The sequence below is a fragment of the Podarcis tiliguerta genome, assembly GCF_965153285.1.
Source record: "Podarcis tiliguerta genome assembly, chromosome: 6".
Taxonomy (NCBI): domain Eukaryota; kingdom Metazoa; phylum Chordata; class Lepidosauria; order Squamata; family Lacertidae; genus Podarcis; species Podarcis tiliguerta.
This window is the reverse complement of record NC_139539.1, coordinates 86692396-86711151: the sequence shown is the minus strand read 5'-3', so window position 1 is coordinate 86711151 and position 18756 is coordinate 86692396. Positions and strand designations below refer to the sequence as shown.

The window sequence follows — 18756 nt, the reverse complement described above, 5'->3', positions numbered from 1 at the left end:
TCCTTCTAAATCCAATACATCTGTATTGTCCAAAAGTATCCAATCCTTTAACCGGCAGAAACAGGACGCCTCATAGTAAATTTCTCATCTTGAGAAACCCCAAACCTGGCAACATTCCACCTGTCTGACGAGCCAGACTAAGGTTGGAGACAGAAAGTAGTTTTTAAGAGACTTAAGAACATTAGTGACCACCCTCCCTCCCCTTGCTGGATTAAACAAAAAGATCCATCCAACTAGCCCGCTAAAAGCAAGGCCTGGAGGCCATAGCCCCTGAACATGTTGGCTCCATTTGGCAATGGGTTTGTTTAATCACCTTTTAAGGAGAAGGCCCCATGGAACTCAATGGGACTTGCTTCTCAGAAGAAACGTGTAGGACTCTGCTATAAAGTCATCTAAGATGGTGCCTGTCACCATGGGTTTACTTGATTTATTTATCAAGTAAATAAATAAAAATATTTAACTAACTGACCAATCACATCACAGATAGCTCAGTTTTGCCCCCCTCCCCAACATAAATCCTGGTTACACCCATGTCTATTACCTTGCCTTGTGGCAGTGAATTCAATAAATTAATTGTGTGTTATTGGGGGGGGGCGCTTATTTGTCCTCAATCCATCAATCAGAAAGTTTGTGTGTAACATGCCAAATATGCATTGCCGAATACTGTACTGTGCTTTCAAAGAGTTTGGTCTTTGGGGAGAAGATCTTTTAAAAGGCCAGGAGCAGGAATTACTGACCTCAACTAGAAAATCAATGAGGCAGGATCATGTAGTATGGAATAGCCAAGGCTTCTGGCTGCTTCCATGTCTTATACACCTCAAGGGAGCCTGAAATTTGCCTCGACAAAAATTTAAGTATGAGATTCTCAAGTTCCCATGTTAACACCCAATTCCATAAAGAATGACAGTGCTCAGAACTGTAATACCCTGGAATATCTGACTACAGATTAGGAATAAAGGTAAAAAAGGTAAAGGACCCCTGGATGGTTAAGTCCAGTCAAAGGCGACTATGGGGTTGCGGTGCTCATCTCGCTTCAGGACGAGGGAGCTGGGGTTTGTCCACAGACAGCTTTCCGTGTCATGTGGCCAGCAGGACTGAACTGCTTCTGGTGCAATGGAACACCGTGATGGAAACCAGATCGCACGGAAATGCCATTTACCTTCCCGCCGGAGTGGTACCTATTTATATACTTGCACAGGTGTGCTTTTGGAGTACTAGGTTGGCAGGAACTGGGACAGAGCAATGGGAGCTCACCCCGTCACGGGGATTCGAACTGCTGACCTTCTGATCGGCAGGCCCAAGAGGCTCAGTGGTTTAGACCACAGCGCCACCCACACCAAAAGCAATCAATACAATCTTATTTTGCGGGGGTGGACACAATGTATCTTCATATACAAGCTGCAGTCAAGAGCTTAAATTAGGTTTGGTACCTGATGACCTGTCCCCACAAATCGCACAGATGTGCTTGGTCAGCGATCCTGGGCTTGTGGATGCGTAATTAATGGCCCCCATCCCTTGCAGTCCCGGCAGAGGCTTGACGTCTTCAGAGCTGCTGACACTATTCATGACATTAAGCTAAAAAGAGAAGGTGGACACAGAGAGAGAATGAGAGAGAGATGCTTCTTTGGGTTGATGCTATGACCATGACCCAACATTCACATTAACAGTTCTCATGGAAAGGATTCAGCCAGCACCTCTTCCCCATGGGAGCTGTACGCATGAGCACCCTGATTTCCATGATCGGGTGGCAAGTTCTGAAGCTGTTGCAGCCACTTATGTCTATGGTGGCACCTGTTCGCCAATAAACCTTGGCTTAACACCACCAACGAAACTCCCATCTTATTTAACTACCTTATCTGTGGTGACGCACAGGTACGCCTTTATAAAGGCTAGATTCAATGCTTTCCCATCAAACGTGTTGGGTAACAGACTCTCCAACGGACAGATCTCACTCCTCTGTGACTGTAAAAGCGGATCTATAGAATCGTTATATCATATAATCTTCTGTTGTCCATTACATTCGGCCTCACGGTCCAAGTTTCTGGCCCCATATTTATCGAGAATTGCTGACGGACCTCAGGAAGCCCAAATAATATACTTATTAAACGACGAAGATACAAGTGCTGTCGCTAGATATCTGATTAATGTTTTATTTCAAAAGAGGAGAAATGGATCACTGTATGACTCTGACAGCTTAGCTAAACTTAAGAACCATTAACAAGTGCCAGAACTAAGACGCATACCCCCAAAATCTGATGGATTTGAATTGCGGTTTACATAGAGAGAGCTTATTGTGTACAGTGTTTACCTAACTGAAGTAAAATTGGTTTTATATGGGTTTTAACTTGGAACTGTTTAAATTGTATTGTTTATGGATAAATTTTGATTTATTGTTTTCAATATGGGCCAATGGCTGCAAAATTAAATTAAATAAAAAAAATACAAAAAAAACCACCCTGATTTCCATGATCGGGTGGCAAGTTCTGAAGCCGTTGCAGCCACTTATGTCTATGTGTAAGTGCCTGCCCGTTCACCAGCAAGATCGTAGAAGCAGGGTCTGGCTGTGAGCCTGCCAGTACGTGCTCAAGGCACCCGAGTGACTATTTGAGACAGCACAACCAGGCATTTCTAAGCGAAGTTGCCAAGCCGCTGCCACAGATCCAATGAATAACAACAAGTGGGAAGAGGGGACATAGCACGACTCACTTCTCCATAAGACTCTTGGTGAAAGTGCTTCTTGGGAGAAGGTTGAGTGCCTCCTGAGATTCTGGCCTTCTGAGCTGCAACCAGCTAAGCTGTGTCTTAGAATCATTTTCCCCCCAGGCATGAAGTTTACGGCATGTAATGCCTTAAAGGAGAATTTAATGAAAATGATTTACAGGTGGTACATAACACCAGTCAAGCTGGCAAAAATCTATCATCTGCCCGATAATAAATGTTGGAAATGTAATGAGACTGAAGGTACTTTCTTTCACCTTTGGTGGACGTGCCCAAGGATTAAGACCCTTCTGGGAGATGATATATAATGAAATGAAAAAGGTATTTAAATATACCTTCCTGAAGAAACCAGAGGCCTTTCTCCTGGGCATGGTCGGCCAATTGGTGCTAAAGAAGGATAGAACTTTTTTTATGTACGCCACAACAGCAGCAATTTAACATTGTTAAATTCTTTGTTGTTTTTTCCCTTTTTTTCTTTTTGTAACTGTTAAATTTCTAATAAATATTATCATAACACATAGAATCATTTTTCCCTCAAAAAAGAAAATGATAAGCATCCTTCCCTCGTGTGATACCCGCCATTTCCAAATCTTTCGTTTACAAACCTTGCTATCTGGGGACTCTGGGAAGTGAAATTTCTTCAGATTCTGCCTATGCACCTTTGCAAATATCTCTTTGTAAGGCCATGGGTCTTCTGCTGATCATATTTGCTTTAGTTCTGACATTTCTGCACACTTTCCAATTATACTTCTTCATTTGCTATGTGTGCTAGTGATTTGTGCATCCTTCAAATAGCCAGTGAGAGCCAGTGTGGTGTAGTGGTTAAGAGCGGTAGTCTCGTAATCTGGTGAACTGGGTTCGCTTCCCCGCTCCTCCTCATGCAGCTGCTGGGTGACCTTGGGCCAGTCACACTTCTTTGAAGTCTCTCAGCCCCACTCACCTCACAGAGTGTTTGTTGTGGGGGAGGAAGGGAAAGGAGAATGTTAGCCGCTTTGAGACTCCTTAAAAGGGAGTGAAAGGCGGGATATCAAATCCAAACTCCTCCTCCTCCTCCTCTTCTTCTTCTTCTTCCTTATATGGTAGTAAAAGCACCAGCCTTCTATGTTTGATTTTGTATGTATATTCCAGTAGAGAATTTGATCACCCAAATACTTAAAGGTAAAGGGACCCCTGACCATTAGGTTCAGTCGTGACCGACTCTGGGGTTGCGGCGCTCATCTTGCTTTATTGGCCGAGGGAGCCGGCGTACAGCTTCCGGGTCATGTGGCCAGCATGGCTAATCCGCTTCTGGTGAACCAGACCAGCACACGGAAACACCGTTTACCTTCCCGCCAGAGTGGTACCTATTTATCTACTTGCACTTTGACGTACTTTCGAACTGCTAGGTTGGCAGGAGCAGGGACGGAGCAACGGGAGCTCACCCCATCACAGGGATTTGAACCGCCCACCTTCTGATCGCCAAGTCCTAGGCTCTGTGGTTTAACCCACAGCACCACCCGCGGCCCCATCCAAATACTTAAAGGTAAAGGTACCCCTGCCCGTACGGGCCAGTCTTGACAGACTCTAGGGTTGTGCGCTCATCTCACTCTAGAGGCCGGGAGCCAGCGCTGTCCGCAGACACTTCCGGGTCACGTGGCCAGTGTGACATCGCTGCTCTGGCGAGCCAGAGCCACACACGGAAACGCCGTTTACCTTCCCACTGGTAAGTGGTCCCTATTTATCTACTTGCACCCGGGGGTGCTTTCGAACTGCTAGGTTGGCAGGCGCTGGGACCGAATGATGGGAGCGCACCCCGCCGCGGGGATTCGAACCGCCCACCTTCTGATCGCCAAGTCCTAGGCTCTGTGGTTTAACCCACAGCGCCACCCGCGTCCCCATCCAAATACTTAGTGATGTATAATAACCATGTAATGTTCAAAAACTCACACACATGTTTCCTATAGGGGTCTGCTGAAGCCTCCTGCAAAATATCCTTAATGTGAAATCTCCGAACACATCCACTGGAATTCCTTGGTAGTTTTGCTGAACCTCAGAGGTTTCACTTCCGACAAGAATTGAGAGAACTTTTAACATGCTTACGAGGAACTCCAGCATTCCCTGGAACTGCTCCAACCTAATAAGTTTCCATATTGGGGCCAGATGCAACTTTAGAAAAGCTCCTGGCTGATATCCAATTATACTGCTGGAAGTGGTATTAAGATCAATCTACTGCTTTAATGCAAGATCCTTCATGCACCAATTAACCCATTAATCAATCCACAGGCCATGAAGCACAAAAGAGAACAACATTGATCAAGGTATGAAAACCATTTGTTCAGAGCAAGTAAGCCAAAGGAAGTTCTCAAGACTTCTAGACACTTTGGTCAGCTCCAGAATGCTCTGAAAGTTTTCAGCACTCAAATGTATGACCGTGAATGTCTCCAAATGGTGCTTATCCCATTTTTACTAGTGTATTCCTTTGGGCTCAGAAAAGTGTGATGTGGGGGGTTTAACTGAAAAGCACCAGTAGAAGGGAAGTCAAGAAGTCTAGCCAAATCTGTTGCACTTTGCTGGTTTGGGGCAAGCGTCATCTTGTGGCTTTTGCCGTTCAACTGGTTTCCTCATATTATTTCAGCTCTATAAACTACTCTTGTAGACTTACACACATACCTCTCAAGAACAAAGGATAGCAATATTTTTTATGTATTTTTTAAAAGCCAAACCCATGAAAGATCAGAATCTACATCCAAGCATGTAGCAGCTCATCAAGAAACTTTTATTGATGCTTTGGAAAAGATCTAACATCCCCTCTGGCCAGGGAGGGCGGGGTATAAATAAAATTTATTATTATTATTATTATTAGAACCTTGCAAGAGATTTTAAGCAGGCGAAGTTTCCTAGGAGTACGGGTGTTCGTTCCTCTTCCTGCCCTTTGTCTCTGCTCAAAATGGCCCACCCAAGGAAATTCCCCTCGCTCAGCAGGGCTCAAAAATGTCCCGTGTCTGAAGATGCAATTTGCAGTCCGCCTAAAAGAAAGTCTTGTGAAGGGGATGAGTGATACTGGAAAAACATCAGGCAGGGAAAGATGAAACCCCCATCACCAACTCCAGCTTCACCTCTTCTATAAAGTGTGTGTGGGGGGGGTGTTACATGAATTCATGCAGTTTAGGTAAAGGGACCCCTGACCATTAGGTCCAGTTGTGACTGACTCTGGGGTTGTGGCGCTCATCTTGCTTTATTGGCTGAGGGAGCCGGCGTACAGCTTCCGGGTCATGTGGCCAGCATGACTAAGCCGCTTCTGGCGAACCAGAGCAGCGCACAGAAATGCCGTTTACCTTCCTGCCGGAGTGGTACCTATTTATCTACTTGCACTTGGACGTGCTTTCAAACTGCTAGGTTGGCAGGAGCAGGGACCGAGCAACGGGAGCTCACCCCGTCACAGGGATTTGAACCGCCGACCTTCTAATCGGCAAGTCCTCGGCTCTGTGGTTTATCCCACAGCACCACCCATGTCCTTATATTCATGCAGTTTACTGTACTGTTTAATTTCTGGAAACCAAGGGAGATCACATTCAAGGGTGTCCTTTTTGTTTTTTAATTAGGGAAGCAGAAATCATTGGTGCATATAAGACATAAGCTCTTCTTCAGGGAGGAAGGCTGATGAGAACAGCAGTATAATCAGGATGTACTTATTGGCTGTGTCTATTAGTTACTAAATAGCTAAAGTTCTCTAGGTAACGGGCAGCTGAATAATAATAAAAAAAAAAAACACCCCACAAAATAGGAAATCTGGACACAGCCTGGGCAGGGAAACAAAATGACAACAATTTTGCAATGTAGTTAGTTATTGTTTGAAAAATAATTATTGTGGCATATTTGGTATGGAATAGTTAAGTGTGTTTTCAAGGTGGCAGATTAAAAGGCCAGAGACAGCTTGCTCAGAAGGCCCAGCTTTCGGAGACTGACACCACTATGCTGTGCTGCAGCCTAACTCAGTACAGTGCATATAATAATAATTATTTATTTATACCCCGCACATCTGGCTGAGTTTCCCCAGCTGCTCTGGGTGGCTCCCAACAGAATATTACAAACACGATTAAACATTAAAAACTTTCCTAAACAGGGCTGCCTTCAGACGTCTTCTAAAAGTCAGATAGTTGTTTATTTCCTTGACATGTGATGGGAAGATGTTCCACAGGGCGGGTGCCACCACCAAGACGGCCCTCTGCCTGGTCCCCTGTAACCTCACTTCTCCCAGTGAAGGAACTGCCAGAAGGCCCTTGGTGCTGGACCTCAATGAATGTATCCCACCACACTAGTTACCAGAGTTTGCTTTCAGGCACAAATCCAAGATACTGAATCTCCAGAAGGCCCTCGGCGCTGGACCTCAGTGTCTGGGCTGAATGATGGTGGTGGAGACGTTCCTTCAGGTATACTGGGCCGAGGCCATTTAGGGCTTTCAAGATCAGCACCAACACTTTGAATTGTGCTCAGAAATGTCCTGGGAGCCAATGTAGGTCTTTCAAGACCGGTGTGATGTGGTCTCGGCGGCCGCTCCCAGTCACCAGTCTAGCTGCCGCATTCTGGGTTAGTTGTAGTTTCCAGGTCACCTTCAAAGGTAGCCCCACATAGAACGCGTTGCCATTGTCTTCGGACAATGCAATTGCACTCATTAAGTGCTGTTGTTTGGAGGGGGGGGGGATCAGAGACAGATCACGCTGAAGAGCAACAACAGTCAGAAGTTGTGGGGGTTTTTTGCACCACAGCTTCTTACCAGGAACACTCTAGTGACCAGCAGTTGCCTCACGAGTCCACCACCCATTCCAGTTTCCAGAGCAGGATACAGAATCGGCAGCCACTGAAGGATAACCCTTCTACCTGAGGCAGCTCAGTGCCATGAGGCACTTTAACCTTCTGAGCATAGCTGTCAACATACAGATTTGAAAATGAGGGACCAGCAGCCTCGAAAATAAGGGATCAGCAGCCAAAATAAGGGATTTTCAGAGCACAGGTAGGTTCAACTTCTGAGCCCCTCCGAGCCAAAGGCCCAAAGGCAGAAAGCCCAGCCAGCAGCCAAACGAAGCCTCAAGCGGTGGTTCCCACAGCGCAGCAACCCAGCAAAGGGGATGCAGCAAGGAAAACCACCGTCACCTCTCCGCTGGGAAGCGCTGAGCAAAGGCGAGTCCCCAGGCAACACAGCCGATTTGATCGGCACAAGGCATGCAAGCTCCACCCCCCAGTCATTCTTAGACTCCTTATTGGGTGAGCAACGCAGCCAAGCAACACAGTTGGAGCCTCCCTCCTCCCTGGCCGGCAGGGAGGGAGGGAGAGGAGCTGCTTCCTTTGAAACCCGGGAAGTTTAAGGGACATCATCAATAAGGGACAGCAGCGGGACACGACATTGGAATAAGGGACTTCCCCACCAAATAAGGGACGGTTGGCAGCTATGCTTCTGAGCATTGCCTTAAGGAAATGCTCACTTGGCTAGTGCTGAAACCCGGTCAATTTTTGTGGAGTTTGGGTTGCTGCCCTCTTGCTGCACAGTTTCTGGGAAGCAGTTCATTGTTTTGGGAGGAGGAGGAGGAGGAGGAAGAAGAGCAAATATTGTCTCCAAGCGCTCTGAGTTGTAAAAGCAAATGCGAAAACCCAGCGAACCACCCTCTTAGCTCCAGGGACTTCTGGAACAGCATCTCCACACTATGAGAGTAGGCCTTCAATCTTGCCACCCACTTGCAAGTTGGGGGAATAAGGGCCACATAATTCGGGCAGGGCTTCCTTCAAAAACAAAAGCAGAATTCGGTAAGCAGGTCTAGCACCTTCCCCTCCCATATTCCCCAGCCAAAGTACAGGGCAGGGGGAACCGGAGTCTCCTTAAAAGTCTTTGGAGTTTGGTTCCTGCACATTAAGCTCAGTGATGTATGATACTTGGGACAGCTGCTTGAACCCAAATCCATTAGCTGACTGCTTGCTAATCCCCAAAGACCAGCTGCCTCATCCCATTAGCAGGAAAGCAAGTGAACCGAACTCCTTCAAGCTACTCAGCACGACAGCTTGGAACTGCCGCCCCTGTTCAGAGTCCATGTTTTGCAAAAGGGTTGGGGGGGGGGATTTGTTCACATTTTACCAGATGATCTGCCCCAGCCAGGTGATACTGGGGCAGCAAAAGCAACATTTGAACACCTCTTCTAAATCTCACGTCGCAAACCACACAAAGAATGTGAGAATAAGGGCTTGTTCACACTTCTGCTTGTTCCAGCCGCTTTTTCCAAGGGAAAAAAATCACTCTTCGCTGCTGAATAGCATCAAACATCCATCTGGTTTTCTGCGTATCATTCTTTGCTCTGATTCAGTGAGAAAGGGCAGGTTTTCCCAGGGAAAGCCCTGGGACAAGTGGAAGTGTGGATGAGCTCTAATAATTCAGTCAACACTTGGGATATATCATGGAGGCCTGTTGAAAGGCAGGTAGGCACTTCTTCCCTTTCACACCTGGGGATGCAAAGATTTTAATACTCCTTCAGACCCCCCTGGTGCAAAGCCCATCTTAAGCAGCAGCAGCACTCTTTGTAAAAGGAACCCAGTTCTTCCAGGCCAGGTAGAAACGGCCAGTTGCCAGATTGAGAGACAGGGAAGTTGTTCTTACAGGACTCACAGCCAACAGCAAACTGCCTAATCTTGGCTTAAGGGGGGTGGAATATGCTTCACGGAGGACAGAGAACGGTTGCAAAAGGAGAGAACAAAATTTCCAAGGCTGGGTTTGGATTTGTTACATCTGTGGTTAGCAAGAAGGCAGCGTACAGTGGCGTAGCGTGGGTTGTCAGTACCCGGGGCAAGGCAAGTAATTTGCACCCCCTAACCCGTGGATTTGTGCCCCCTAACCCGTGGATTTGCGCCCCCTAACCCTAACCCCCAGATGTTGCGGCCGGTGCGGCCGGCCCCCCCTGCACCCCCCACGCTACGCCACTGGCAGCGTAATCTGTTACAGCCTTATAAATAAATGCTTCATGAGACCTGCAATGAATTGTTTCACTGTGCGCCCAACCCTCACTGCCCATGTACATTCGTGGCGTGCAGCTCCTCTGCCTCCGAGTGCTCTGGCTGGGGCTGAAGGGGGAGGGACCAGGTTTGCAAAGGGTTCACCATACACAGAGATGAAGTTGAGTGGGGGCTGCAAAACAATGTTGAGAGGGGGAATCAAATCTCTTAGGGAGGCATCCAACCAAACAGTTCCTTGCAGGAATGGGAGTGGCCGCTGAGACCATATAACACTGGTCCTGAAAGACCTACATAGACTCCCTGTACGTTTCCAAGCACAATTCAAAGTGTTGGTGCTGACCTTTAAAGCCCTAAACGCCTCGGCCCAGTATACCTGAAGGAGCATCTCCACCCCCATCGTTCAGCCCGGACGCTGAGGTCCAGCGCCGAGGGCCTTCTGGTGGTTCTCTCACTGCAAGAAGTGAGGTTACAGGGAACAAGGCAGAGGGCCTTCTCGGTAGTGGCGTCCGCCCTGTTGGAACGCCCTCCCATCAGATGTCAAGGAAATAAACAACTACCTGACTTTTAGAAGACATCTGAAGACAACCCTGTTTAGGGAAGTTTATAATGTTTGATGTTTTATTATGTTTGTAATATTCTGTTGGGAGCCATCCAGAGTAGCTGGGGAAACCCAGCCAGATGTTTGGGGTATAAATTATTATTATTATTATTATTATTGCAAGTGCAAGGAGTTTTAGTTGTCTGTTGGAACTTCTCCTCCCTCTCCTTTCCCCAAACAACTTCTAAATCTATTCCAGCATTTCCCCCTGACTTTCTAGAAGAGATTTACTTGGTGCAATCCTTGCGCTAGCTGAACTTCTTTAACTTTTATTTCCAAATTTCAAACTGGGGCAATCTGTAAAACAGCAATGTGGAATCTATAGTCCTTCAGATCTTATTGGACTACAGCTCCAGTCATTCCTGCTTCTCTGTCATGCTGTCTGCAGCTGATGCCTCTGAATTTAACCACATCTGGAGGGCCACAAGTCTCTAGAACATAGCAGAAGTGTTCTGGAATATCTGGAGCAGAATATCTGTCTGTCTGGAACACAATACGAACGTCAACTGCTTTATTCATCTATTTCAGAAAAAAACCTCCTGCTATATGCAAGGAATTCCACAAATAATTGAGAACTGGGCCTAACATATGGCATATTCATGAAAACTCCAGTTGAAGATTGGAAAAAATTTAAAATATATTTACAGAAATATTGCAAAATTAATGAATGTTAGAAGAATGCTGGAATGAAGTTATATGGTTTTAGCAGAAATGTTATAAAGAATTAAGCAAAACCTGATTGTTAAGGGGTTAAAGTGGAAAATTTAAGGTTAGATTGTGTTAAGATAAATTATAGAACAAAAAATTGAGAAAGATGGAAAGGATTTGCTGAAATAGCTAATTGAACTAGAATACAAAAAAGGGAGGTGTGAGGAGGTCGATGAAACAAGTAAATGAAAGGTAAAGAGATGGAAAAATTGGATGTGTTTTAAAATGTTTTTGTTTTTCTTGTTGTTTTGCTGTATTGTTTTTTGTTTTTCCTTTTATTTTTGATGTATTGTAAGGTATTGTTTTGTTCTGTTAAATTTTTTAATTGTTTTTTTTTCTTCTTTTTTCTGTAACTATTAAACCTCTAATAAATATTATTTTTAAGAAAAAAGAAAACTCCAGTTGACCAAACTGCATAAAAAAAGAATATCACTTGATACCGACCTGGGGGCTAGTGTGTGCAGCAAAATTCACGCCTGCTGGTGAAGACAAAGGAACGGAATGCGATCCCATAGAGGACGTGAGCACTCTATACGGAGAGCTCATTGTATTAACAGATGCTGCTGAGCTCATAGGCGACGAGATAGTCCTTGAAGCACTGAGGGGAGACTCAAGGTAGTTGGACGTGCCATCTAAGGAATTCCCTGTGGGAAGCCCCGATCCCAGATTTGCAGGTGCAGAATTGCTGTGAACTGGAGAATCTGAAATAAAAGGAGAGACTCCATGAAGGCGGGTGACAAAAAGGTAAATACAGAGCACTTTGGATGTAATGACCACTCCCCACATCAAATGGGGGGGCGCCTTTTGTGTGGTCATGTGCAGCCCCCCCGTCCCATGCGGTTCCCGGCAGTACAGTCTGGATTCGCCCCCCCAAGCCGGACACCTGGAGGTAGCTGCCTACCTCTGCCAGTTAACCAATCCCAGCTGGGGAGGCGTTGCCAGGAGAGAGTTGACCAGGTAAGCGGAGGGACCACCTGCCCAGACAATAGGAGGAAGATCTTACCTGGGAGTTCTCTATTGCTTCAGAGCTTCTCCCCCCCTGCCCCCCCTCAGTTAAGCCTTCTTTTGCAGGTTAACCTTTTCTCCACAGGTACGCAGGCACTGCTACATCAAGGTCACTGTTGAAGGGCCGGAAAGGAATTTTCCTGTATTGGCAGGTTTGCCTTTCCCGTAGCAAAACGTCACAACTTTGGTGGTTTCAGGTCTTGGGCAGAATCCTTTAGTCTATCTTCCCTAAATGGGGGTGGGCGTGTAGCGGTGACCCACGCCCCCCTCCTATTTGCAGCGGCGATACCAGGGTTCCCCATTAAAGAGGTTGTTTTGAGGGGAGGCTTTGGCCATACGCTGAGAGCTTGTCATTGCTCTCCCCTGCGATGGTGGCGTAAAGGGGGCAGGCTCTCTCTGCTTGAACAGACGTTCTCCAGAGCCAGCCCAATCCCCACACATTCTGGATAACCCTGATGTTCCCCAGATCCCCGGCCGGGGACTGGGAGCGATAAACGCCCAATGCCTGAGCCAAGGTCTTCCTACATCTGAAGCCTTAATAAAGTTGTGGCCAAATTTTAATCCCATAACACGTTTTCTTGAGTCATTATTCCACTTGGGTGTCTCCCAGGGTTGGGGGGTCTCCGCCTGTCCACGCAAACATAATCCTACAACAGGCAGCGAAACTACTAATTTTGCAACGTTCCCAAACAGCAGCAACTACATGCCAGCTTTCACCCAACTACAGCTGAAACGCATAACTTTTACCATTCTTTCTGTGTGTCTGAATTCAAAACTACAAACTCTTCCAGTTGTCTCTCTGTCCTTTTTCCTCCCCCCCCCCCCCGCTCTTTCCAGGCACACATCTGCTCTTTAAAGCTCCATGTCCAAGTGCTCTATCTCTCTTTCTCACCCCAGAGCTTTCCCCACGTAAACCTGCTCTTTAAATTGGAAGCACAGCAAACAGCAATTCAGGTTTTCTGGGGAGTTCCCATTTGCTCCGATTCAGCTTTAAAGAGCGAGTTTTCACAGGGAAAGCTCTGGAGCAAAAAAAAAAAAGTGCTCGGACACTGAGCTTTAACTGCGAAGTATGCCTGGAAAGGGGATGCGGGTGGCGCTGTGGGTTAAACCACAGAGCCTAGGACTTGCCGATCAGAAGGTCAGCGGTTCGAATCCCCGTGACGGGGTGAGCTCCCGTTGCTCGGTCCCTGCTCCTGCCAACCTAGCAGTTCAAAAGCACGTCAAAGTGCAAGTAGATAAATAGGTACCACTCCGGCGGGAAGGTAAGCGGTGTTTCCATGCACTGCTCTGGTTTGCCAGAAGCGGCTTAGTCATGCTGGCCACATGACCTGGAGGCTGTACTCCGGCTCCCTCGGCCAATAAAGCGAGATGAGCGCCACAACCCCAGAGTTGGTCACGACTGGACCTAATGGTTAGGGGTCCCTTTACCCTTTACCTTTATGCCTGGAAAGTGCAAAGGAAAGGTAAGTCTGGACAAGCCCTTCATTCCCCCCGCCCACCCCCAAAAGAAACTTTTCAAAGACTGTACAAAATAGTTGCCATGCAGAAGTCACTTTTGTCTTTGTTTTTAAGATGAGCTTCTTGTGGTGTATCCTCACGAGTCGTTTGCGCACAATGGCTCATCATGAAGATAATGCTATTTTCTACCCCTAAAAACCAGTCACCGTTAAACAGGTTTATCAGATAAGGAGGATTTTCTATCATTCACTGTTGCCGGATATCTGCAAACTAGAGGGGACGATTGTCAGCTAGAAAACAATGAGAGAGGAAAGGGTTCTGCCCACCTCAGCCCCCCAATTCAATCTCAATCTCAATGGTGCCTATGGCTTCAAAGGTTTGAAACAGGCATCTTAATTGGAGTCACCAAGTTAAAGGGCACCGAGTGAAGTTTGCAGGGCCCTCATAGAAGCATTTTTCTGATGCGCATGCTTCATGTAACAGCCCAAATGGTGAAAATAACAGGGCTCTCTGAAAGGCCATTGTGGTTCGATTCCTTTGCCATTCCATGCCTAGTGGGAGAGCTGATTCAAAGGGAGAAAGACAGACAGACAAGGACCTTTTCCATTCCATGCACAGAATTAAACCTGAAATGGGTTGATCGCAGGAGAATCCGGACTCCATTGACTCTGACAAATGTCTTTAACGTTATTCAAGAAGCTGACCTTTTGTTATCTTTTATTGTGCATCTTCCCTTTGAATCAGATTTGACTGTTACTTCAGGTAAAATAACAAACACTGTCACAGGAACCATCTTTGCAATAAATAAATATTGAAGTTGTGGGGGAGAGGGAGGGGGAGAGGCAAATCGGGCTGGCGTGCCGTCGCAGCAACTTCGCGGCAGCTACAGAGAGCAAGTGGTGACCTTTCTGCTGAGAAGAAGAAGAAGAAGAGTTTGGATTTGATATCCCGCTTTATCACTACCCAAAGGAGTCTCAAAGCGGCTAACATTCTCCTTTCCCTTCCTCCCCCACAACAAACACTCTATGAGGTGAGTGGGGCTGAGAGCCCAAGGTCACCCAGCAGCTGCATGTGGAGGAGCGGAGACACGAACCCAGTTCCCTAGATTACGAGTCTATCGCTCTTAACCACTACACCACACTGGCTCTCAGTGGCAACTTCTCCTCTGCAGACCGAACTAGACAATATGCTAGATGTGTAATTGTATTTAATATGCCTAGCTCCCCTCCCCTCCTTTTAAGAACAGCTATGAGGATACTGGAAGGACAGATTGTGAAGCTGAGGCTCCAAGACTTTGGCCACCTCATGAGAAGAGAAGACTCCCTGGAAAAGACCCTGATGTTGGAAAAGATGGAGGGCAAGAGGAGAAGGGGATGACACAGGACAAGATGGTTGGACAGTGTTCCCGAAGCTACCAGCATGAGTTTGACCAAACTGCGGGAGGCAGTGGAAGACAGGAGTGCCTGGTGTGCCCTGGTCCATGGGGTCACGAAGATTTGGACACGACTAAACGACTAAACAACATCAACAACATGCAGCCTGAGCCTGAGCCCGTGATGGAGGAGCTTACAGCATTGACATCCCAATATGTTCTTCTTTTTCCCCTAGCCACAGCAGTCTTGGAGCCAAAAAGACACCAGCCATGGCTAGGCCTCCCTCCAGCTTGCCGAGTTTCACAGACTGCAGCTGTTTGCTGTTGCATCCCCAATAGCAAACCCTAAACTCTCCAATCAGCTTTTTCTCTGCTAATCATCCTAAAGTGGAGTGGGGAGCACAGAGTCTTGCCTGATGGCCCATTAGCTTGCCTTTGATTAATGGCTGCCCTCCCAGGCGAGTTCCTGAACACGTGACGCCAGTTTGGCCGGTATTTTAATGATTTGCTAAATCCAGTGTCTGGCAGCCTTATTAACACTCCAAAAATTGATTAAATTCTAACACCTATCAGACCCAGGAATCCCGTTGCTCGCTCCCAGCTCCTGCCCACCTAGCAGTTCAAAAACACGTCAAAGTACAAGTAGAAAAATAGGTATCACTCCGGCAAGAAGGTAAACGGCATTTCCGTGCGCTGCTCTGGTTTCGCCAGAAGGGGCTTAGTCATGCTGGCCACATGACCCAGAAAAACTGCCTGCGGACAAATGCCGGCTCCATTGGCCAGTAAAGCGAGATAAACACTGCAACCCCAGAGTTGTTCGCGACTGGACTTAACTGTCAGGACCCCTGGATGGTTAAGTCCAGTCAAAGGCGACTATGGGGTTGCAGAGCTCATCTCGCTTTCACCAAGGGAGCCGGCGTTTGTCAACAGACAGCTTTCTGGGTCATGTGGCCAGCATGACTAAACCACTTCTAGTGGAATGAGACACCATGATGGAAACCAGAGCGCACAGAAACATCACTTACCTTCCCGAGCTTCCCCCGACCCCAGCCCCCAGAACAGGTTGCTATCCGCAAGCCTGGGGAGCCCTGCGGGAACTCCGCGGATAGCTTCCTGAAGCCTGCATTCGCCCCATAGGACGCACACACATTTCCCCTTCATTTTTGGAGGGGAAAAATAGGGCGTCCTATAGGGCGAAAAATAGGGCGTCCTATAGGGCGAAAAATACAGTATATTACTCCTTGCGTATATTACAGTATATTACTCCTTACATTTTAACTGCATGCCTTGCAATGTCAACGTGCTCCTTGCAGTTACTGCAATGCATAGAGAAAGACCTTTCTATTAAATAAGAATTCTTTTGGAATGTTTGCTTGGCAGATAATGATGTTGTTATCCTGAGAGTGAACAGAAGCCGTCTTCAGAATCCCCAGAAGCGGCCCAGAGAAACTGAAATCCAGTCTTTGCAGAAGGCTCCAGCACACATGACATTTAAAAATGGGCTATCACATTCTTAGTACCTGTCAAGTAATGCAACGTGACAGATGAATCCGGTTCCTGGTGCACTGCACCAGCGCAAAAAGGGGAAGAGTTTCTCCCAATAAATCCAGATTTGTTGCACTTCCTGTTTTGGGGCCAAACTTTTAAATTCTCATTTGTGCCTAACAATGCTTTCTAATGGGCTCTAGAGAGGCTTGATCTCAGCAGTGTGCTGCTTCACACCCTTAATCACAAGTTGCACGCAAACACGCACATGCATTCCACTGTACAGATGCATGTAATAATATATTTAGCTCAGAGTCAAAGGGTATCACAGGGACGCGGGTGGCGCTGTGGGTTAAACCGCAGAGCCTAGGACTTGCTGATCAGAAGGTCAGTGGTTCGAATCCCTGCGACGGGGTGAGCTCCCGTTGCTCGGTCCCAGCTCCTGCCAACCTAGCAGTTCGAAAGCACATCAAACTGCAAGTAGATCAATAGGTACTGCTCTGGCGGGAAGGTAAACAGCGTTTCTGTGCGCTGCTCTGGTTCGCTAGCAGCGGCTTAGTCATGCTGGCCACATGACCCAGAAGCTGTACGCCGGCTCCCTCGGCCAATAAAGCGAGATGAGCGCTGCAACCCCAGAGTCGGTCACGACTGGACCTAATGGTCAGGGGTCCCTTCACCTTTACCTAAAGGGTATCACACGGAGATTCCACACATACAGTGCTGGATTTACATATAACCTAAACAAGCTATAGCTTAGGGCCCCACTCTCTTGGGGGCCCCCAAAAAATTTAAAGGAAAAAAACCTGGATGTACATTTCCAAAATATAAGATTAAAAAACAAATAAAATAAAACATACATACAGCAATAGTGTTTTGTGTTGTGTAGGCTCCTATTCGTTATGTGCAAATGGCTTTAGATACCTGTTAGGTCCATAGATTACCATATTCAACACAATAAACAGTGACAATTTGTTGCTGACAAAGGACAGCTGGACATATAGACATTACCTTCAGTAGCTTAAAGGTAAAGGTAAAGGGACCCCTGACCATTAGGTCCAGTCCTGACCTACGGCCTTATCAAACCTAAATCCTGCATATATGTGGGGGTAACTGGGTAATTAGCACCCAAGTAAAGGCAATAGACTAGAGTTTGGAATAAAAGAGCATACAGGTTGCTGCTTGTTTGTTTTTTACACACAGGTTGTTATAGAATAAAAAAGGGTTGGTTAAATAAACAGCACCCAAGTCAGGATGGCAGCTTGGTTATACCTGTGGCAGTGTGAGATAGGCTGAGCTACTTTCATTTCAAACAACTTCCAAAACGTTTGAAAACCAAGGAGCAAAGGGCAGTCTACAAAATCAACTGAGAAAATTGAAAAACACGCAGCGGAAGCCGTCTGACTTCCGAGGAGCGTTCGAAAATGGAAGCATTTTGGCGTTTGGGTTCCAAAACGTTCATCAATGGAGATGTCCGAGAACCGAGGTACCACTGTACTTAAATAACTGGCCAATCACATCGGTTCTGCCCCCCCCCCAACAAAAGTCCTGCCCCCCTCAACCAAGTCCTGCCCCAAACAAAAGTTCTGGCTGCCCCCATGGCCACTTCCCAAATATGGAGGGAAAAGGGCAGTGGAAGATGTAAGATAAGCAAGCAAAACTTAGTTTGTGTAAGGAGAGGAATTTGGTAAACAAGACTAAACTCGGAAAGAGGCAGGAACAGGGAAGGTTGAAGAAGTTAAGAGAAGCACCCAATATCACCTCTCCCAGAGAAGAAGGTCGGGCAGAGTCCAGAGATCCTTCTTGGTACAAGCTTCCTGGAATTTCCCCACTTGGCTGATTGGCTGTTGCCATTTGGGTTTCGCCTGCAAATCGTCACAACTTGTGAAGGGTACAGCAAAGATATATCATAACTGTGACAATCTATGTTGGAAATGTAAAGAAAAGGAAGGAACCTTTTATCATATGTGGTGGACCTGTCCCAAGGTGAAAGACTTCTGGGGAAAGATTTATAATGAATTGAAAAAAAATTTGAAATATACATTTATAAAGAAACCAGAGGCCTTTCTTCTTGGAATAACAGGTTTGGAATTGCCCAAGAAAGATATTAAATTATTTTTGTATGCTCTAATTTTTTTTTTAGCCAAAAGAACCGCCGCCCTCTTAACTTTTAGTTCAGTGGAGAGCAGGTTAAATGATGAACACAGCGTACAACCACGCAGTAGAGAGCCTTCAGCAACACGTAAACAAAGCGGGTTCTCCTTCATGGAAAGCACGTGTTGCGGTGGGAGCAACCATGACATCCCCTGTTGCTGGGCGGGTTAGTTTGGATGGCCACGAATTTGATTGGACACCTTCAATTGTTGCTGGGGAAAATTTATTGTTGCAATTTTATTTGATTGATGGGAGTGCTATATATGTTCCCTGTGTGCAGCGTTGAGCT

General features: G+C 46.6%; 1 protein-coding gene across 2 annotated transcripts in view; it reads right to left on the bottom strand.

The window, feature by feature from the left end:
• RXRG (retinoid X receptor gamma) overlaps nt 1-18756 on the bottom strand; it is a 74974-nt gene that overhangs the window by 21046 nt on the left and 35172 nt on the right. For both annotated transcript variants that reach the window (XM_083445345.1, XM_083445346.1), the window contains exons 2-3: nt 11441-11697; nt 1431-1575 (exon numbers count right to left, since the gene is read on the bottom strand). In XM_083445345.1, coding sequence (XP_083301471.1) covers nt 1431-1575; nt 11441-11697 — 402 coding nt within the window. The remainder of the gene's footprint in view (nt 1-1430; nt 1576-11440; nt 11698-18756) is intronic.